The 22,714-nt window shown below is 44.5% G+C and overlaps 1 protein-coding gene across 1 annotated transcript in view; it reads right to left on the reverse strand.

The window, feature by feature from the left end:
• Window positions 1-3,182: 3,182 nt before the first annotated feature.
• Window positions 3,183-22,714, reverse strand: part of LOC126531902 (uncharacterized) — a 41,131-nt gene continuing 21,599 nt past the window's right edge. The window contains exons 5-8 of the mRNA XM_055070678.2: window positions 20,361-20,486; window positions 12,823-13,003; window positions 6,224-6,398; window positions 3,183-3,438 (exon numbers count right to left, since the gene is read on the reverse strand). Coding sequence (XP_054926653.1) covers window positions 3,311-3,438; window positions 6,224-6,398; window positions 12,823-13,003; window positions 20,361-20,486 — 610 coding nt within the window. The 3' untranslated portion in view covers window positions 3,183-3,310. The remainder of the gene's footprint in view (window positions 3,439-6,223; window positions 6,399-12,822; window positions 13,004-20,360; window positions 20,487-22,714) is intronic.

Consider the following 22,714-nt stretch of genomic DNA (forward strand, 5'->3'; position numbering starts at 1 on the left):
AGAAACCACTCAGTAAAAATGGAATAAAAGACAACCGACACTTAAGGTATCTTACTTAAAGAAATTTTTTTGAAGAACTTCTACTCATTCAACCAAAACAATATACTGAAAAGTTAAAGTTCGCCATGATTTGCTGATACGCTTCTTACTTTTCATGCAAGAACATTGAAGTTTTAAGTTTCATTTAGCTAATGTGTAAAAGTGATAATCTTTTGCATTCAAAATGGCATGCAGTGCCCCATATATTTTTAAACCACTTTAAATGTTCAATTTCAATGAAATGTTCGACATGCATGCTTATGAGCTGCTGCTTTTTATTCCCTTGTGGCTTCCCTTGAGACAGCATCACGATCTTCTGCGCTTTACTGTCATCATTGTAAAAAAGAGACCTCGGATGCAGTTCGCCATCTTTGGTGACCGCATTTGTTTGCTGCCTGCTGATGATAATATTTGGATTGCCGTCATGCCTAAAAGTAGAGTGGACATACGGGTCATTCGCAATTTCCTTTTCCCATTTTGGGAGGTTAACAAATGGTGTTGAGAAGAATTTCATGCAATATTATTTTGATTTTGCTCACTTTTCATCTGTAGTCACAGCCTTCGAGTGCTATTTACGTGATCACGTTTAATTAAGAGTGCATAGTGATGAATATAGTATCGCAACAGCATATAGAGTCGGTAACAGAGTTACACAGCTCCCGTCGTAGCTTCAAAGCCAGTACAATATTCAAGTTGCAAAGAGGCAAAAGGAAAAAGAAAGTGCTGCTAACAAATGTAAAAAATACTTGCAATCTGAAACAGGCTCTGTCAACAACTGCATGAACACGACAATCCGAAACATTAAGTGCCATTCAAGCCATGCAAATGCTTTCCAGCAAAGTAAGAACCCTTCGACCATATTTTTACAAATTTCTTACCGAATCGAAATGAAGAGGTGATGTTGCTGCTGTTCTTGCAAACACGGTTTGAAGTTCTCCACTCAAAAAACACTATCGCTTTAAGCAAGTGAAAGCACGAACAAACCGCTGCCTAAAGTTTCAAAATCAGCAAAAAAAAGTGGCTGCAGTTCAACATGGCTTGAACCTAGTTATACTTAACAAGCGAAAGCTCTGTTAAGCATGGCTAGAGATGGTTCTTCAATGCTTCTTACCGGCTAGCTATAGCGGCAGGGTGCTCAGACTCAGCCTGGTGCCTGCGGTGAATTGTTGATGTGCTCGCGCTGGCATGTGCTTCATCCACGGTGAGACTGAGCAACCAAGCGCCACCGAAGCAGCTGTTAAGGCGCGTTTATAGTCCGACGTTATCGGCACACTGGTGAGCATCGCTTGACGCCGGGAGCGTCGGAGCACATTGGCCGCGTCCCGTTACGTTGGCTGCGCCAGTGCATCGAACCATCAGTCAAACTATAAACGCTGTTGTTCTCACGAACGTGATGTAAGTGTGCATGCGCTCACGCTACATCAGACTATATTTAGCCCTTTCAACCCTCACCTACTCACGTGGTACACAGCGGCAAGGCTCGAGTGAGCACAGCTACGACGCCTCTCCACAGCGGATCCCGCGGCGCGACGTCACACTTTCACACTTGTGCACGGGCGACTGAAGGGCAAAAGCGCGCCGCGATTGACCTTGGGAGTTGTACCTTGACCAGTAGAGCTTTTGCCCTAAAAGAACGCTAAGCAGCATCATTGCATGTGGTGCCACCTTTGCTGCTGGCGCTGCACTTGAATAAAGCTGTCTAATCTTTTCTCATGCTTACATATTTGAACTTTAAAACAACTTTAATGCACAGCTATGTTTCTTGAGGGGAATACATTTGATTTTTTACTCCCTCTTTATGTTGATCTTAAGTTGCGCGCCTCCTTTGCGGGCTGCAAGTTGCAGCATGCTATCAACGAGGCGCTAGATTTCAACCCGCAAAGGTGCGCACTTTACAGAATGTGCGCAGAAAATGTACGAAGAACCGGTTTCCCCACATTCCATTTGTGTTGCTGATTACACTACAAGGGGTTTCATACACGCCCTGTCAATGCAACTACCCCCGTCAACACCACTATCCCCCGACCATTTCCAAAGGATGCCGGCAACTAGTGCACTCCCAAAATTGACTGTGCTCATGAGGCGGAAAATCCAGCATTGTCAGCATTGGCATGACCACACGATGGTCCAAGAAGGCTAAAAACCGACGACCACTGGTGCGAGTTGAACCCACAACCTTTGGTGGTAATTAGGACAAAGTTAATCAAGGCACAGTTAATTAAGATATAGTTCATTAAGACACAAAAACCCACGACCTTTGGTAGGAATTGAACTCTCAACTTTTGGTTGAGGTTCTTATCTAGGTGGAATGGCCAAATGTTTGGGTACAGGTAAATATTAACACCTTCATTCTGCAGTGTACTAGTATTTTTGTTATCTCATATAATTTGTTTCAGTACACAGGGCTCAAATGCGCAGGGCAGAAATGAAAACCAGGGGAACAATGTATAATACCTATGTTAATGGTACAACATTTCCCTTGCATTCTTTTCCGGCCAGCAGGCTGAAATCTAAAGTTGTAAATTGTCCTCTTGTAGCTGCCTTTATTTCAGCAAACTGTAACACTTCATAGTTTGCATTTTCCATGCGTTAATCGAATTTCCGACACTGAATGTCTTTCTCAAGTCAGGTATATCACATTGTCTAAGATCCACTGGTAAAAAACTGAGTCACAGTCTCGGGCGTATGCCCTGCAAGGAAACAGCTGTCTGTGTGGCATCTTCCAAGCATAAGTGCATGCCATGACAAGGTGAAGGAGTGGGACAAAATGAAAAAGGAAAAAAAAAATAGTAGTTCTGAGGAGTACTTCTTATGGGGCTAGTTGATGATGCATAGCTATTATAAGAGTGGGGCTAATTAAAACATACACAGGCACTTGTCCTGTTCCCTTCATCTGTCCATGTGTTAATTTGCATGCCTGTTCTAACAGTAGTTCAAAAAGTGCAATCAGACACAAAGTCACACAACTGTGACATTTGACTAGTGGACTAGCATAACCTCACTACTTTATACGTTTGCTCTGCAAGACAATTTCCCATTACTAATAAAAAATGCACAGTAGCATTAAAAGCCGATGGCCTGCAAAAAAAACATACAAGCATTTCGCAGATTCCAGAACTGCGTAAAGGAATGTGAACACAGAATTCAGCTGACGCATTCCTGAGATGCTCTTTATAATGAACTTTGCTAAAGAGTCTTATTGAGAGTGGGGAGCAAGTCAAAATACAGCTGCCTTAGAAGAACTCTGGTCATCTTCGTCACTCGCATTCATTCAACGCAGGGCACCAGTTCTCTGCAGCAGGTGGACGATCTCGTCAGCGCAGATGTCTGGGTGCCGAACAAATGGGTAGTGGGTGCCATTTTCAAAGCTTAGCACCTTTAGCCAACTCCCAGAAGTGCCTGAAAATGGCAACATGACAGAAAAATTAGTACTGCAGAAATATACAAGTAAGAATGAATTTAAAGGGGCCCTGAAATACTTTTTTATAGAAGTCGAGAAATTAATTTCAAGTTAGAATAGACTATTATTTCAGAAACACTTTGCAGCAAAAAGCACTTCAATGCATTCAGCAGAAGCGGAGTTATTGCCAATCAAAGATCATCTTTGATCCCTTTTAGGGTGCTCCTGCTCCTCCTTCAATGCCTTGCACTGCTAAGGCTGACAAAGTGGGGAGAACTCGCAACGCTCCACCTACTGAATGTCATCGTGGCGCACAGTTCAAATGATTTTGAGTGTTCACGTAGATGCCACTATTTTTTGATTATGGTGTCTCATCACATCACCAGCCTACTTTTATGTCCACTGCAGAACGAAGGCTCTTCCAGCGCTCCCTAATTACCCCTGTCTTGCACTAGCAGATTCCAACTTGCAGCTGCACATTTTCTCATTTCATCTCCCCTGGTCTCTGCTGTCCTTGACTGCACTTCCATTCCCTTGGCACCTATTCTGTAACTTTAATGGTCGACAGGTTATCTGTCCTACACATTACATGGCCTGCCCAGCTCCTTTTTTTCTTTCTTTCTCTTGATGTCAACTAGAATATTGTCTATGCCCGTTTGCTCTCTGATCCACACCACTCTCTTCCTGTCTTTTAATGTTACGCCTGACTTTTCTTGTTCCATAGCTCTTTTCCTTTACATGTTTTCGAGCTTCTTTCTGAACCTCCAAGTTCCTGCCCCCTATGTTACCACTGGTAGAATGCAGTGATTGTACACTTTTCAATGATAGTAGTAAGCCTTCAGTCAGGATTTGGTAATGCACGCCTATGCACTCCAACCCATTTTTGAATTCTGGGGTTTGACATGCTGAAGCCACGATCTGATTATGAGGCACTGTCTAGTAGGGGACTCTGGTTTAATTTTAACCACCTGGGGATCTTTAACGTGCCCTAATGCACAAGACACAGGCACTTTTCCTTTTCGCCCCCATCGAAACGAAACTGCCGCAGCCGAGATTCGATCCTGCGACCTCGTGCTTAGCAGCGCAACACCTACCCATATTTATTTTTACTGTAAATTTCCTTCTGATGATCACGGTTCCCTCTGAGTAATTGACCTAGATAAGCACACTCCTGCACAGACTCTAGAGGCTGACTGGTAATCATGAATTCTTGTTCCCTTGCCAGGCTATAGAACATTACCCTTGTCTTCTTCACATTAATCTTGACCCCTACTCCAACACTTTCCCGGCTAAGGTCCTTAATAATGGACAGTTCAAAAGAATACTGTTGCGCATGCGCAAACACGGCTGCCACGAGCGCCCTCTACATGGTTAGATACGAGAAGCAGACGAACAACCAACGCAGCCCTAGCGTGCCTCGAGACGATGGTTTGTGGTGGTTTCAATCATGGTGTTTTCGTGAAAAGACCAGCTAGTTGTGTTGCGTACTGTGCACATATTGCTTCACTAGCTAATGGAGCATGAGTTTATTTCGGTTTCCGTCTGAGAAGAACTATCCGGTCAGGAAAGCAGCATGGCTAAGCGACGGCTGGAGATGCCATCACAGCACACAACTTGCTCGCTCCTCGCAGAGTCGGTTCTCATCACGCTACTTGTGACTACGGAATTGTCATATGCCAGCGCCGCGAGGTTATTTCAGTCTGCAAGATTTTTTCTTCTCTATGAGTACATTACGTGCATTGAAACAGTTTCTTCCGTATCACTAATGAATAATATTGTTAATATTAGCAAATCTGCAGCAGTAACGCAGCCACGTCCACTTTGAGGGGACGGAAACGGAGATGGGCATGCTTAGCTGCCAGTGACATAGAAACACATGGCGGGCATGCTGTGGAAACTGCAGCATTTGTCTTCACTGCTATCCTAATACAGCACATTTCCACTAAGGGTGGGCGAATATCTTAGCTGTGTTACAAGTGTCGGCGCATGAATAAGGTACACTTCTAATGTATCAGTGTAAACGTGGCTACTATCGTTGCCACTCGCAATTTCTTGCGTGCTCACGAGTGCAGAAGAGAAGAATCGAAAGGCGCCTTTTTTGTTGTTGTTGTTCACCTTAACCATTCTAAAGCCTACAAGTAATAAAGCCAAGGCAAGTTTGGTTGTAGCTTGATTTTTTTTTTTTTTTTTCATGGAAGGGCAGAAAGTGATGAAAGGAATGAGATGGGGCATCTGCTTAAGAATGTTTGGAGCAGACCACTCGGTATGTCTTGAAGAGTCGTTTGCGTAGCATTCAACACATCGTAAGTGCAATCGTCATTAGCTACACTTGGCACACGACATATCGCTGCGGCAAGTTCGGGGTGCGATCATTACACGGGAAAGAAAAAAGATCGAATTTTGACAACAAAATTCAGGGGTGCGATCATTACGCGAGTGCGACCATTATGCAAGTAAATACGGTAGTTTGCTAAGATCCGCTCTGCCATCCCCCTATCTCGATTTTTTAATGCAACCCAGTTTTAACAATTATCGATTATAACAATGGAATTTTCATGGCATTTGAATACTGTTATAAGTGGGTTCGACTGTATACACAAAGAGTGGCTAGGATTCCACAAAGCTAGTGATCTTCCGAGCTCTGTGCTGTGAGAAAAGGGATATTAGGTAAAAATATTCGTGACGACAGTGTATAGCGACTACAAGAAGCCCGCATACACCTCCCTAAATCTTGGCATGCAAGGCTAGCATTCAAATCTGGCAAATATCGTGTGAGTGTCTCACCAGTCGCCAGCAGCTGGCCCATCTTGCCATAACGCCAGAGGTCCTCGGGAGATGCCCCGAGCACGGTGCAGACAGCCATGAGGACGTTGTACGAGAGGAGGCGGTCATTCTCACTGATTGCCACCACAGTAGGGATCTGCTTGCGAGCCACAGCCTCCAGAAGCCTCTCGCCATCCTGCCACAGGGGCAGTGCAGGGCATCGTGTTTTATTTTACCTAAAGGCAGTTCTTGTTCTAAGTTAGTTATATTAGTCATAGCACACACATACATACAAAGATGAGAAGCACAACTTCGCAGTTATCTTCGGTTTACTTGCCCAACAGTTTCTGACCAAAACTGTTGAGTAAATAAATCAAAGATAACCATGAAGTTGTGCTTCTCGTCCTTTTAGATACCTTTGGTCCACTGAAAAGTCGTCACTATATAGTTTGGTTTGTATGTTAGTTATATCTAACTCCAGTTCAGTTATTCATTTATAATCCATTGAAGCACCTGTTCAATGTAAAGTTGAATATTTATACCTTTCTCTCACATGTGCTAAATATTGTGTTGTATCTTAATTGCATTGTATTACACAGTATCTTATTTTTCATGTTTACATCGCATGTGATCTTTGTCATGCCTTTCCTATTTCTCCTAATTATGTTGTGAACATAACCTCTCCGTATTGTCGTTCCCCTCAATGTAATGCCTGCAAAGGTCCTTGGTTATACGAATAAATGAATAAATAAATTAATTAAATGAAGCATGGAATATGAAATTAGGTGGCTCAGTGGCTAGAGGTGGCAATACCAGTCACACGGCTGTGGGCCCCCAGAGCTAAAACACACACAACACGACAGTGTCAGTTTACAGAAAGCGCAGTACATTACATAATGTGACAAAAAAGAGAGAAAAGATTGTACACACATTGCCCATAATTTACTAGGTGAATTTGATGCCACCACAACAGAATTAAGTAGTACACCTTACAGTACATACTAATTAGCATGCAGGCACACAAATGAAGCACACACGAAGCATTTGCATATATATTCAGGAATATTTCCAAACTTGTTATATTGAAGAAGTACTGACACAAAATTTTTTGGGCTCTGTTCCTTGCACTTATTCAGTAGCTACGGATCCAGTAATCACGCTAAAGAAACTTTTTCGCTCCAGTATGCGATGACTGTTTAGTTATATGCTCGCATCACATGACCAGTCACAGTTTCGATTTTGAAACCTGTGACGAACGCTAGCATTCCATCTGCTATGCTATCTGTGCTGCTCTTTCATCTGCTAGTTTGGCACTAGTTCAGTGGGAAACCCGTGCATTGCTATACCATTATAATACTTCATTGCACAGTAGTCAACTGAGCAGTATGATCTCGACGTTAGAGTTTTGGCCACATTTTAGGATGTCCATAAACTTCTTATCGGTTATGGTTTGCAGGGCTCCTGAAGAGGTGTATGGCTGGAACGACACTGGTAGCGACATCTGGTGACACATTATCTAAGCAGAGGGCATGCAAAACTAGTAATGCAACTTACAAAATCTACATGTCTGTTGGGCTGAAGCATTGCTAGTGACATACTCATTAACGTGCAGTACTTTTCTTTTATAATTCCCTTCAGCGATAACACTGACATGACAAAAATAAAATATTCAAATGCATTGTAATTGGACAAATCATTACAGCAAGTTACCACCAGCTTTGCTACAGCCGGCCACTGCATCGGTAGCCTGGTAATCTGTAAAGGGTTAGAAGTTGGCATGTGCACTATGTACACACATACGTACACCTCATGTACGATCCATGCAAGACACACAATGCAAACAATGTTGTACTGTCTCCCGAATGGTGAGACAAGCCAATGACATCACACCACTGAAACTTGTGACATAATATTATTTGCAAACAGGACCTACTCTGACGATTACATCGCTAGGTGCTTCACTTCCTGGTTCGTTGCTTGCATGAACTTCAAGATTAAAGTGCATGCTAAGCTGCATTTGCTATTAGTACTTCACAAATGGTACCGACGAGCTCGCAGCAACGTAATCTACCAGTTACTCTGAACTCAAATTTTTGTGTCAGTACCCCTTTTAAATTAGAGTTTAGCCTATTTCCTAAAAAACAGCAAAGATGATGGTCCTTCTATTATATCTAAGATTTGGAAAGTGCTTTTTCAATCTAAGGGGTTCAATTTATAGAAAGTGCACCTGGAGGCTAGCACAGTTCAAGGTAGTTGAATTTGGTCCCAAGAAAAGCTGCTTTGCAGCACTGAAAGGTCATTGAAGGACAACCAGGTGAGGAGGCAATGCCGGACGTATGCGGCCATCTGAGGATAGAGCCCAGGGAGTATCCCCATTGACCGAACATGACGCCTGTACGGGCTCGCCGATTGGAGGAAAATGATGTGACCCCGACGGACTGAAGGGGTTATAAGCCACAGAACCATTGGAAAGGGAGAGATGTTCTTCTTGCCATGGGCCGCAGTGTATGATTTGCTGTCAGCCGTCAATTAACTTTTACTGTTATCGTACCTTTTTCTAATCCTGTACATAACGTAAATAAACCTTCATTTCTCTAGGTCAGCTGTGAAAGTATTGGCACAATCACCGCCTGTGTGTGTTGCATGTATTGTTAACGGGGTTGTGAACGAAGTTTGGAGTACCGCTGACCCGACAGCCACGAGTACCCATGTCTAGTCAGGGCCGCGTGCCAGAGCGCAGTGCAAGCTGGACGATGCAGTTGAGGGCAGTTTGCAAGAATGCGATTTGTGTTGTTCAAAAGAAAACAGCTGCATTGTTCAGGGAACAGGTAAGCTGTCTGCCAGTTGAGGCAAAGAAAGAGATGATTTAGGAACAAATAACTCTGACTGTGTGGATGAGACAGCGATACGGGCCGACAAGGTGTGATACGGCCAGCACGAGGCACAAGATGGCATGAAAGTGAATTAGAGAAAGAAGTGGCGTAGAAAGAAGTGTTGCAAAGATTGGCATGTGGTTAAGAATGCAGCGCAGCCAGAGACGGCGACAGATGCAAAGAGGCATGGCACAAAGAAAGGAAAGTCGTCCGAGCCACCGGAGAAAAAGAGCATGTTCTGCGCAAACATAGACAAAGGGCACAGGGCAATAATGTTCTCCGTCATTCCGTCATTCTTTTTCAGGGTGCAGTGCGCAGGAGCGCATGGTGGCAGGATGAGACAGGGTGGTAAAGAGATGCGACAGGGTCAGATGAGGTCATGATGAAAGCCTATTGTCGGGATGCAAATTGGCAAGAGACTGTAATGTGTTGAATGAGCTGAGAGAATGTCAGGCCTTTGGTTGTTCCGGGATAATCAGAAAAGCTTTCAAACCGCGACCTCCTCGAGTCAGGCTCAAAATAACTTTTGTGACATTATCGTAGTGACCGACAAAAAGACTGGTTTGGAAGAAACTACAGTGTTGTTTTGTTTATTTTTTGAGCATTTCAGAATTTTCACGATTTGACACTAGAATTTCTTTCATTTGGAAGTTATGAGCGTTGTTAATGCTTCCGTTTGAGAAGCCCTGAAATTTGGAAGTTGGGTTTAGAGTTAAGCTTTACTTCTGCCAAGTGATCATTAATGAGTAGTTAGGCTTTCATTTTTCGAGTAACTTGAAACGTCAAGGTCAATTTTGTTAAAAGCCTACATACTTGTGGACAACTTTCTGTGGCTATGAAGGGATCCGAAGCTATGGAGGCAAAGCGTGCACAAGTGAGAGTGCTTCTGGAAAGAGTGCCGCATTTTAATCCATGGTAGTTTAGGCTGGGAAAGAGAGAACATAGGCACCTTACTGGCAACAGTGAAATAAGACAGAACTTACCACTGAGCATTAAAGTTTCCTTATCTTGCGGCTTTTTCCTTCCGTGTTTGAGCAAATGTGAAACCTTCGCACGTGGAAGCTACGTCGATTCAGCGTCTGTTCCGAGCAACCAAAAGCACTATCAAACACTGCCAGATTACTTGGCGCGTTAACACATGTGTAGCAGCCACGCGCCTGTAGCTTTCCCTTCATATCCACAGAAAGATGTCCGTGAGTATAGTAACGTGCGTGTGTATTAGTGCATTTTTTTAAGAAGTATTCTTGAAGTTTTCTGCTCAGGTTAAGCATGTTGGTTTTCAATAAGTGCATCATTTGCACTGAGCAGCGTTGGTACGATTCTATTAGTGCATGTCCTGAGTGGACGGAAGGAAACAGAACGTGAGCGGGTCACTCACGTGTGTGGATGACGGCAGCATTCCGAGTTTTCAATTAAGCATGCGTAGGCGTAGTTAATAGCAGATGCGGTATTTTCAAAGGTGCTTGTGAGTGCATAAGTTACGCAAGTTTAATTTTGATGTTCATTTAAGGTGTGTCCTGTATGCACAAAAGGAAGAAACATGAGTAAGCATTAGGAAATGCCTGTGTAAGATACAAGCATGCATTGTGAATAGTGAACACAAAATTGGCGCGATTTTGTGTATGTATCCGCAGGGTTGACGCGGCTGTTCAGTGGTACCAGTGGATGCGATAAGTAGTCCACTGTGATATAGAGAATAAAAAGGCTGTTCATGAAGTGAGGCTACCCAAGGTGTTTTGAAGCATTGGTTATTTTGAGCCAGTTGTTTCAGTAAATTGATGTATTGCCTTCTTTCCTTTGAATAACGAGGTATGTAGTTGTATTTTGGGCTGGAAGTCATCCTCGTAGCTTCAAAACTGTGCATGTGTATGGTTATAATGATTGTTTTCAATAATTGTTTAGTTTTCTCACAGTTCTCTTGCAATTGCAATATCACACTGGCCTTGCCGGCATTCAAGGAGATGTGGAAAACAGTTTAGAGGAGTGGTTGGATCTCCTTCACCAAAATTGACAAAGAGAAACAAACACAAGGGTTGAGTTTGATATAACAAGAGACTCGTGGGTCGGGGTTAAAGAGCCTCTGCTTGCATGTTATCCAGGAATTGCACTTGATCCAGGGCACGGGATCCAGGAATTCATCACACAAAGCTCGTCGCCAGTGCACTACAGGCTTCATCACATTCTTCATGGCCACCGAATCGAGTTCACCGTCCGTTCCGAACTTCCGGGGCAAGGAGGAGCTGTTAGATATGGACCATTAGTTAGCAGTGGTCAAGTTCTTCGAGCACAACCACTCGCCGTCACATTCCAATTATGGTGCGCATCGATCACGCTACTGGACATGCCAGACAGGTTGGCTATCCCACCCTTATGTACCGTGCATGGAGCCTCCGCTGTGTGACGCTTCCCAAAAGTGTACCTGCAGTCCGGCACAGTTCGAGGTAGTTGACCTTAGTCCCGAGAAAAGCTGCTTTGCAGCACTAGACGGTCATTCAAGAACGACCAAGTAAGGAGGCAACGTCGCACGGATGCGGCCATCGAAGGATAGAGCCCAGGAAGTGTCCTCATTGGCCGAACATGACGTCACTTGCATGGGCCCTACAATAGGATGAAAAGGACATGAGACCAACAGACTGAAGAGGTTATAAGCCAGAGAACCATAGGAAAGCGAGAGACCTTCTTGCAACGGGCCGCAGTGTACGATTTGCTGCCGGCCGTCGATTAACTTTTACTGTTCCGTTTCTAATCCTGCACATGAAGTAAATAAACCTTAATTTCTCCAAGTCCCCCTCAACATCGGAGTCCCCCTCAACATCAGCCCACTCCCTCACTCGACAGCAAGGTCCAATATCGTACAGGATGAACTACCAAAGTGGTTAGCTTGACCGTGGGCCACCATCCCATTTGCAATTGTTGCAGAGTCACTTGATAAATGCAGAATATCGAATTTGCTATGAAGTGTATGAAGGATGACATGTTGTGGTTCTTCACAGACAGCGGTAAAGTGGTGTCTGAGAGTGATGACGATGGACAATAATAAATTTATATTCTGGGATGGTAACATTCCCTAGTTTTGTCTATTTGTTGTCACCAGAAATGGAGGCATGCTACGCTTTCCTTGCTAAAAAATCGGGTACACATTGGATTTCTACTTTGTTTGAGCGCTCTACCAATTCTGCATTAGTTTTCTGCTTTGAACCCACAAATAGTGGGTGTGTGTTCGACTTGAGGTTGTGCTATAATCAAGGAAAATAATGCCAAATGAATTGGCGTTGTGTTTGGGTGTTTTTTCTGCCTCTCGTTTAATTCGACCAATTTCACAGGTCCCATCAGCATCAGATGAACAGAAATAGTCTTTATTGCAGTTTTGGTTTCACACTTCCATCATACACGAATACCAAATTTTAAGCAAGGTATTTAGGAAGAAAGTGGATTATGATCAAGTAAATAGAGTAGGCTAATAAACTTGGACCATATTTACGCAACAAAAATTTCCAGAAGGTTCGAGGCTCAGTTTTAAACTACTTTTAAATGCTATGTAAAATATATTTTTCCAGCAAACAAATAATTACTGCCAAGCAGAGTGGTCTTCAGTGGTTTCACCAACAATCTTTCACTCCTGCATTGTATGATTGATGTTACGTCCCACTTAAACGTTTCTTCAGAGATTGGTAACAGATGGCATCGGACAATGCTTGGCTCAAACCTGGCAGACGACTGATACGCACAAAAGGGTGAGATACTTGCCTTGTCAAAGCCTGACCACTTGTACGTGGTGAGTGAGAGTAAGATGTCCTGCACCACAGGCTTGACAGGCACGATTCCCGAGTAGCTCATGAAGAGCACCAATGCAGACACAAGAGGGCGCAGCAGAGAGGAACGGTACGCCTGGATCATACACTCAGTCACCCAGAGCGGCTTCAGGAGGCTGTCAGTCAAAGGCACAAGAATGGTAAGGAAGGGTGACCGACTTTACAAAAGCTACGACTTCACGCTGTGCACGTCAGGGGAAGCTTACGTGACCAATTTTACCCCTGCGTAAAATGCTTGTGCCAATGACACTAAGTTGGCATACAGTAGGTTCTGTGTTCTGTGCAAGTGTCACTCCATTGTCATTATAGAAATTAATTACTGCAAAGCTTTCTGACCATGGGCACATAGTCCTCCAATACTTTAAGGTTCCCGAAACTTCCCACAACGCTAAGGGAGAGGTTGGCTTGCTGCCCCAAGTGGCTACACTGAACTGCTGATAGAAGGGCAGCCTAAGCAGGCAGATGCGACTGGAGCTAGCAAAGCGGCACTCGTCAGTCGAGCTGATCTTGCACTTGTGAACCATCACAGATGCCAAATTGGTTTAATTAGTACACAATGGGACATTTAACAGAAACAGTGGAAAAGACAATGTCTTGCTGTTACGTTTTCTGTTGGATGCCCAACCACGAAAAAAACTGGAGGATGCCGTACCTCATAGCAAAGTAGGTGCTCCTCATTCAACTTACAGCTCATACATATGTGAGAAAAAAACCTGGACATCATTTTCAAGAGCATGTTATAGAGAAGTTTTATTACTGCAACACAATCTCCTAAAACTCGCTGTTGAAGCTATCGTAAGAATATTTTAAGGGTTTCCTGTGTGCCCAACGAAGTGAAAACTATTATTTCAGTGTCTATCTCAATAGGAAGGAAGGTTGGGTGAGTTGGTATAGCTGTACTTTATAACATGAGCACAAAAAGACACTGGCAAGTGTATATTATTGAAACAGAGGGATCAGAACATGGCAGTAACAAGCAGCTCACATTGCAGGAAAAGACACTGAGTGCATTAGTCAGTTTCTGTGACATAGTTGCTAGCACGAACAAGACTAACAGAAAAAAGGGTGGGGACAGGACAGAGCGCTAGACTTCACCTGACAAGCTTTATTCAGAAAAACATGCAAGGAGGCCACTGTGTGCTCAAATAAATGCGCAGACAGATGCATAAACGAATGTGCCACAAAGGCGACAACCAAATGTGCAACAAAGCTGATAAGCGCCCACTAGAAGTAATTACAAAGCATTCTCTAGGTTCTTCTCAAGGTACAACACTTCATTATCAGTGAGTGCCAGTGATGGAGCGCTTACGCAATATTTGAGGCGTTTTGCATTTCAAAAGCTGCTACGTGGCCCTGGGGGTAGTGCCGTAAGCAGCAGCCGCCGGAGAAGAATGAACACCTCCCCCCCCCCCCCCAACTTCCCGCACCACACCCCCATGCCTTACACACGACAGGAGAGGGGCATGCCTTCTGCCCGGCCTTTCTTGCTCACGCACACGAGATCGAGCCATGTGTTCAAAGGGGCTGCTTGGTCCATCTTTAGAATAAAAAACAGAAACAGCGCGACACTGTCCTGTGCTTTTTACTCACTCGTCCTGTGTTGCGCTGTTTCTGTTTTTTATTCTAGAGATTGAGCCAAGGCACATTCGTTGGCTCACCCTCACACGTTTTCACCCGCACATACAGCATACGGCACGTGGCGACAATTTTATCACCCTTGGACTTTATACGGAACCTCATGGCAATGGTAGAAATGCACCTGGAGTGTCCATATAATTGCTATTGCAATAAAAGACGCAAGGCGTGCGCAATCAAGAACAGTAGCTGCCCACCTCAGCAGCTTCCCCACGGTACTCAATTGTTCGTCTCACGTGAAAATGCCGGCGCGCACAGAGTTTCCCATTCCGGTACCAGCAAATCTCCCAGGTCGTCGCATGCTGCATTTCACACTGCGATAGCTGCATTTCACAGCTATCGCCGCCAGTCCTATCGCTGTAAGCATCTCCAGCTATCTGTTTCACAGCACGTGGGGCATAGTGCAGTTGGAAGTGCACTGCACACTTTTAATCTACAGTAACCCAAACGCGTCACTGTTCCCTGCTGCAGGCGACGCAAGCTGAGCCTCATGTTTCACTCTGGTGGCATCATAGGCATCGTATTCTAACGTTGCTCACCAGCTCAATTTCGTTTCGGTTTCCCATCACCATCTTAAAACACTACGCAATAGACGAATGACAGCATGCGTCTCGGGTCGCTTGGGCCCCACTAGCTTGGTGCACGTCGGCATTTCGCACTGCAACGATTTGTGCAACGCTTCACTTTACATAGGTGTCAACTGCAGCTGAGTCTGTCAAATTCTTTAGTTACTTTGGATTATAGCTTTCGCAGTTAGTGTGTTTTTCTGGTGTTTTTTTCCAAAACTTATGAACGAGGTGTCACTGTAATGCTTTTTTGAGTATGGATAAAATTTAGTTACGAGTAGGCGCTTGGCCCTGTGGTGTTCTCCAGCCTTGTGTCATGTCTTTTTGTATTGTTAAAGATACTCTGTCTAGTCTCTGTCTTTAAAGTCTCTATTTACCACTAGTTACAAATTTGAAATAAACTGGTTTGCACAGGATGAATTGAAAACTAAGACTATTTCTTCATCTGCTCAAAGCTTACTTCTATGGTTTTGAACATATGTAATTGTTGTTTATTAAGTGATACTATTACCAAGGGAAGACAGGCCACCGAAGCGTTGGCTATTCCAAATATAAAAAATAAAACAGACCAAAGTACATAAGGGAGAAAGAAGAAGCAAGAAAGACATAGCAGAGGCACAGAGCACCACTTGGCTCAGGCACAGCTATGCTGTACAATATAGGCCACATTGTATCAGTAGTGAACTTGAGGAACTAGTGCTAGGCAGGTTCCTGACAACACACAGGTGGACAACCACCTGCATGTCAACAATAGGAGTCAAAGATGACTGGATGGTGCCTAGCAACGCAATAAGCTGTATTTCTAGCACATGGCACTGCACCAGGCATATGGCAATGACCTCAACACGTTCTATACAGATGCCGCGTGCTACCCCGACATTACAGCCAAAGTGGTATCAGTGACTGACTGGAAAGACCGAACCAGTATTATTAGCCACAATACGCACTGACAGCTGCACGGCAGCTGAAGAATGTACGAGAGCCCTTGCCATCAGTGCTCAACACCCAGATAATATATATTCTTACAGATTCCCAGCAAGCATGCTGAAACTACGTGCAAGACTGGATTTCCCCAATGGCTCATAAACTGCTACACAAGAACCAACATATCCCACTAGTTCAGCTAGTTTGGACACCTGAGCATGTGTCTCTTCCTGACAATGAGCGTGTTCATGCGACAGCTCAAGGCCTCATCCTTCGGGTGCCGGTGGAAGGCTAGGCCAACCCAGACAAGGGGTAAAAGATACGACTTGCATACAGGCATGTACTGCAACACTACAGACTATCCCATAAAATGTTCCCTGCACAACACGTGAACACATGCAGTCGCTTGGCGCCAGCTCCAAACTAATACGTTCCCCAGCCTTGCTCTCCGCCACACTTTTTACCCTACCCAGTACCCTGACAAATGTCCTTTCTGTGAAGGACACTCAAACCTCTGCCATTCTACATGGGGATGGTCCAAACCACCCGGCCTTCCTAGAGTACCCAACACCTACCCATCCCAATGGAAAGCCACTCTTTCCAGCAGAGCCTACAATGACCTGTGGTACCTTATTGACCGGGCCACCTGGATAGCAGCAGCAAATGGGGCCCTGGACTGAGGGCTCCACCCTCTTTGACTTCATTATAATACAACAAATAGCGTTTTCTACTACTACTACTACTACTACTACTACTACTACTACTACCACCAGTGCAGGATTTTCTTACTATATAAGCACCAGACAACGTTGCATTGCATTTAAAGCCTAGCCATATCTGACATGCAATGGTACCAACCATTAACATCGCCTGCAGCCCTGTGGAAAATTTTCTTGTTTTGGCGTTGAAAACCTATTGGTTACGCGAGAAAGCTGCTCTGAGAAACACCTTTCTGTCCTGAAAATTTAAGTTTTTAACTGTGCCCCACTACACATATCTAAAAATGACAACTTGAAATATTGAATCACTTATACAGTAGCATCTTGTTAATTTGAAGTTCAAGGGGACCGGAAATTTATTTGAATAAAATGGAGTTTGAACTAAGAAAAGCCTCTTTAAAAGTATAGTGCCCGATCAATTGTACGGTACAGCACACCAAACCAAAACTGTCACTGGGCCCTCATTGAAAGTCTTATCTTTCCTTCATCAGCATGCAACAACATGTACCAGCAGATGCTTAGGTTCCTTACAAATTCCAAGCGTGATAAGATCACACCACGCATGCCCTTTGCTGTGGGTGCGGGGGAGAAGGTGCAAGGGTGATCCGGGAAGGATGGTGGCTTGATCTGCACCATCCTCCCACGTGCCCAATGTCGGAGATGACAGGATCAAACGTGCGGTAATGTGATCAAGTGCACCCTAGCAGAGAGGGGGGGAGAGGCAGAAGACGGCATGCAGTAATGTGATCAAGTGCATGCTGGGAGTGAGGGGGGAGTGTCGTAGTTGGACATGTGCTACGGTCTCCTCCTTGCTCCTTTTAAGCTGGATGGGAAAGGAGGACGCTCACCGCTCTTCTTGCTCCCACTCGGCCTTGGCTTCCCGCACATCTTTCCTCACAGTCGCTAGTGATGCATCAACCTTCCCCTTTGGACTAAAAAGCAGCCCATGGGATTGAGAAATATTGATAAAAATAACTGTTGCATAGTTCTTGGAGTTTGAATTTGTGAGAGTTCCTTCTCTGTTCAAACAGAGGACTTTATTGGGACCAACAGAGCTGTTCAAATTATCCATCCATCCGAATTAAAAGACTTCGAATGATTGGGGTTTCACTAAATAGCCAATGCCACAACGCTTTAGGTCGTGGCAAGTAACCCTGCAGATAATTCGAATAACAGTGTGGCTTCTTTTTTTTTATGCTATGTGTGAGGCAGTACAACTGCCAGATTTGTGTTTCCCGCAGTTGAACTACACAGACAATGGCACGCAAACTGCATGCAGTAATTTCTAGCTTGCTGTCTGCGCATGGAGCTACTCTCTTCGCTATATGCATAACTTTGCCTGTTAACGAGCTGTCCACATTTGGGCCAATAGCGGACATTCGGCACGGCAACTGTGATATCACAAGCATAAGAATCAGATACCTCAAAACATCAAATTCAGGGCTTTCACAAACCAAACCCACGATCTGGTTATTAGGCACGCCATATTGGGGGGGTGTCATGAAAGTGCCATATTCGAGTCCACTCATCTAGGGAACGATGTACACCCCTGTCCATACCCAAGGCAACCATGTAACACTTTACGTAAGTACACTGCCTGCGATTCCCAAGATAATTCACTCACATGAAACGTCTGTAGAGAATCTGTGCCATCTGCACAAAAGTTGGTTGGACTAAAATTTGATGGTTAGATTTGTTCTTAAACAACATAATGGTGTGACAAGACTTATCTGTCAGTGTTGCTTGTGTATCTTGTTTTCTGACATGGCAGACCCGTGCAAAGAGCCCGTGGATTTTTTTACATGCCCATGCGTTCAGAGCACTCCAATAGTGATTACGAGATATGTTTCCTCAAGTAACAATGACAGCGATGAAGAGGACATGTTGCTTGCGAAACCCTAACTGTCCTAATTACTATAAGTCTAACCTTTTGTTTGAATTTCCAGGCTAAAAAAACTTTGGAATATTTCAGCAACGCATCATCCACAAAAAGGATTTAAATTTAAAGCCTGCCAACTGCCGATGTGTTACTTGGATAGAAAGTGGATTTCTTGCACTTTGGAAAAAACTTCCGGCACACGGCGAGTGGAAACAGCATAAGCCGTGCATCTGCACACCTTTTACTGTGCGAGTAGCCGTGGCCCAAGCAGATGAGGATCATAATTACTTGGTAAACGCTAGTGCAGCTCCCGATAGAGTTTCTCACAATATTACCTAGAGAGAAAACTGGAACTGCAATCCTGTTGCATGGATGAGGATGATGAGATGTGGTGAGTACGACACGTTGAAGCCATGCCTGGCTAGCATCCTTCCGTCTGTCACAATAGTTCACTTTCTACTAAAACTGCATGAAAAGAGCTGTTTTTTCGTTAATACAATCACACAAGAGCATTTCTTACCCAACTGTGATAACTTGTGCTTGGACGTATAATTATACGAAATGTAATATGTTCTAGAGGGCCACTAAAGTTGGAGAGCCTACATCAAGGTGTGCGCTCACTGTGTGACAGCTTGTAGTCTGTTCTTGTTTTTTCCTCACTTGCTTATGCACTTGTAGGTGAGTAAACTTTATTGAAAGATGTAACACGCTTGAATGAAAACCTTTTATGAATATTTTGTTCTAAAAAATCTTTATCTGTGCAGCCATGATTGTGTTTTAGGCACAGTGTAAGAATATTATGAGAGGTGTGCAAACGGCAGCGCCTCGCCATGCTGAGGGCGCGCTGATAACTTGCGTGCGCTTCTGCCATCCTCCGAGTGATGGCGCTTTATGTTCGGGGGCCGCCAGCTCGTTCTAAAGGGTGAAGCCTCAGCAGCATCACATCATCGTTTGCGTTCGTCGCACGCAGTTGCGAGCACTTCTATGCTTTGCACTGGTATACGTGTGCTGCTTTTGCACGGTTTCTTGCAGTGTGAATTGTTTTGCGAACCTGTTCGCCCATTTATTTCTCACCTTGATGATAGAAACAAGTGTGAACGAGACCAAACCAACCAAGCAAGCACGAGCAGACGATAGTACGAAACGAGCGGTTGGGCGGGTCCGCATAACACCAGTTTCCCCTACGCACGTCACTGAAGGGGCCACTCTCATTGGTCTCCGCCTATCGTGGCTCGCGTCTTCCATCTCACACTCTGCGTTCGCTTTTTCATCTTTCGCTGTGTTCGTTCGCGTGTGGCTCCCGCATGATACGCGCCATCTTACGGAAACTGCCTCAAGCGCACGCAAAACCGGTATGCTGGAATGGGCGCCGTTCACACACCTCTCATGCTATTCTTAGACCACCGTGGTTTTAGGCCAAGTCATGTTTGAAACCAAGCCTCACACACCCACATCTTGGCAGTGCCATAATGGCACACTGCCCATTAGGAAATCCACATAGACAGTGGTGCTAGATTTCCACCTAGATAATATTGCAAAAAACTCCAGAGGGCTCTCTAAGCTGCAGCATTTTGCGAGTCCCCGACACAAGCAACACGTGCCTATTCAGTTCGCCACTGTGCTCTGGACAGATGAAACACAGTCCAATCAGTTAAAGTTAAGCTGACACGTTATGCTCCCTTTTCTTTTTGTACTGTCACACGATTGAAGTGCTATGAGAGAAGTGCACACAGGAGGTAGGCCCACTGACTTGGGTGCAACATGCGAGTTTGGCGCCAGCAGGACCAGGGAGTCGATCTTGGGGCCATCGCTGTCCTCCAGAAGCAGCCGGAGGCTTGGGTAGATGGATGCACTGTGGGAAACTAGCGTGTCGATCCTGCAACAAGGAAATTCAGGAACACGTGTCGGTGAAAAGCGATAAGGCTGCTGAACCAAGCGACCAACAATAATTCCACTGCACATTAAACATGACATTTTCGACTTGTCACTGTTTTGCATTAGATGAAGATCCTCGACCTTAAGATCATTGAAAAGACACTGGGAAGCCTCAAAGCACCCTAAATAATTTACCCAAAGGAAGCTTCAGTATTGTATCACAGGAGGTGTGTGTGTGTCCTGATGAACAAGGTGGCCACGTGGAAGCAGGACATGACGCGGTTTTGGCAATCACTTCGACTCATTCGTTACACTGCTACTCACTGCGCAGCCTGATGTAGCCGCACGATAGATGACAGAGCAGGCTGCAACATTTCTCCTCCACAGCAAACAAAAGCAAACCCAGCTCCCATTTGAAGTTATACTTTATTTACTTAACACTGCTGAGCAGAGCGACAAAGGAAGAGGACTTGAGCGAGAAAACAACACACAACACCTAGGCGCAGGTGTCGTGTGTTTTCTCGCTCAAGTCCTGTCCCTTTGTCGCTCTGCGCAACACTGTTAAGTATGTCGGACCAACTAGCCCACTGCATAATTTTCCTAAGTGCCTTATTTATTCATTTGTTTGTTTCTTTATCAATAGTGTCAGCCTTTCTCAGGCCCTTAGTGGTTGTGGGTCACAGGACGAGTATTGGAGCAATAATTATAACAGCAAACGAAAAAAGGAACACGTTATCAACTGTGTAAGAAAGAGCGATTAAACAGCAAACCTTATATGCACAGCAATGATGACATAACACTAACGATTAAGCAGTGAGCCTTACATATACAGCAATGATGACAAAAGACCAAACATAATATACAATGTCATCTAATTGAAAAAATTTCCAGGGGCTGTCTATTCCATGTTGCCAGAGATGCTGGAAAAAAACAACCTAAATGAGCTAAAGGTCATGGGGCCTGACCGAGGCTCCTGTTGACATTTGACACGCAGGTGTGCTTCCATTTCATATAGGCCACTTCATACACTTTCTGCAGACATTTTGGGACATATGTTTAACGTGCACATCACCCACGGAGATCCCCCGCATGAAACTGCAGATACATCTTAAATGCCACACAAAACAATACCCATGCTTGAAACTCACAACAAGAGCTTATTTTCCATCGCAATTACAGCTCCAGAAGAGGAAAATTGCTTACTCGTAGGAGATGTTCTGATTTGGTCTTATGTGCTTTTTGTAGGTGTTTACGTACGACTGAGAATGAGGTGTCATCATACATTCCTTTTTAGCAATGTTTACAGAATTGTGATAAAGCATTAAGAGTGACAGTTTCACCCATAAGACAAAGCATTGATCCAGTCACAGTGGCTCTTCGCATGTCCTGTACCCATTTTCCATGTCCGTGTCTGCTAATGCAAATACTATTTTGCATATCATTGATAGTGATGGCAAAATATTATACAATTACACAAAGTATGGCTCCTAGTATTTCAGCAAACATTTGTTTACAAACTAAGCAAGCATAGCATCATGCGTGCACAGACAAATATAAACAGATCTCACTTGCTGACCACAAGCCCTCACTCAATGTTGAAGGCCACCGCAGCAGATGGCCTTCAACATATGGTGCATGTTGAAGGCCGAGCATTATGCAATAAGCTGTTGAGCGCATAGATGCGTCCCATACTTGGCTGTAGGCCACTGCAGGCTTGATCACGTAACCTTTAACAATGGGTATGCAGGAAACGGGGCACATCAAGCTACCATCTACTGGGCTCACCTTCGCACCCACAGCCCATCACGTGATACATTCATCACCAGCATGCAGTGCGCAGGCCACTCATTCTCTTCGCATTTGGACTTTGTACAGAACAGGATGGCAGCAACAAAAGCAGTGGCCTAGTGCTGTCCGTGTCATTGTGCAATCACGTTAGACCAACCACCCAAGCTTCTACCCTTACATTCCCTGAATTTATAAAAGCCATCATTACAATTGCAGCTTTAGCCCTCTTCTCCTCGGTCACCACTGCAGTGACACCTAGGGGAGAGCAGTGTGACTCGCAATCACAGCCATGGGCTTCCGACACCCTTGCTGTGGGGCTACACACCGCACCCTATATTTTCGAGGCAACATCACAAGTATAGCTGCGCCAAACTATGCAGTGCTTCAAGAGCTGTGGTATTATATTCGTAGTGCCCCACTTGGCAGAGCCCGAGTTAAGTC

This window comes from Dermacentor andersoni, chromosome 4, assembly GCF_023375885.2.
Source record: "Dermacentor andersoni chromosome 4, qqDerAnde1_hic_scaffold, whole genome shotgun sequence".
NCBI lineage: Eukaryota > Metazoa > Arthropoda > Arachnida > Ixodida > Ixodidae > Dermacentor > Dermacentor andersoni.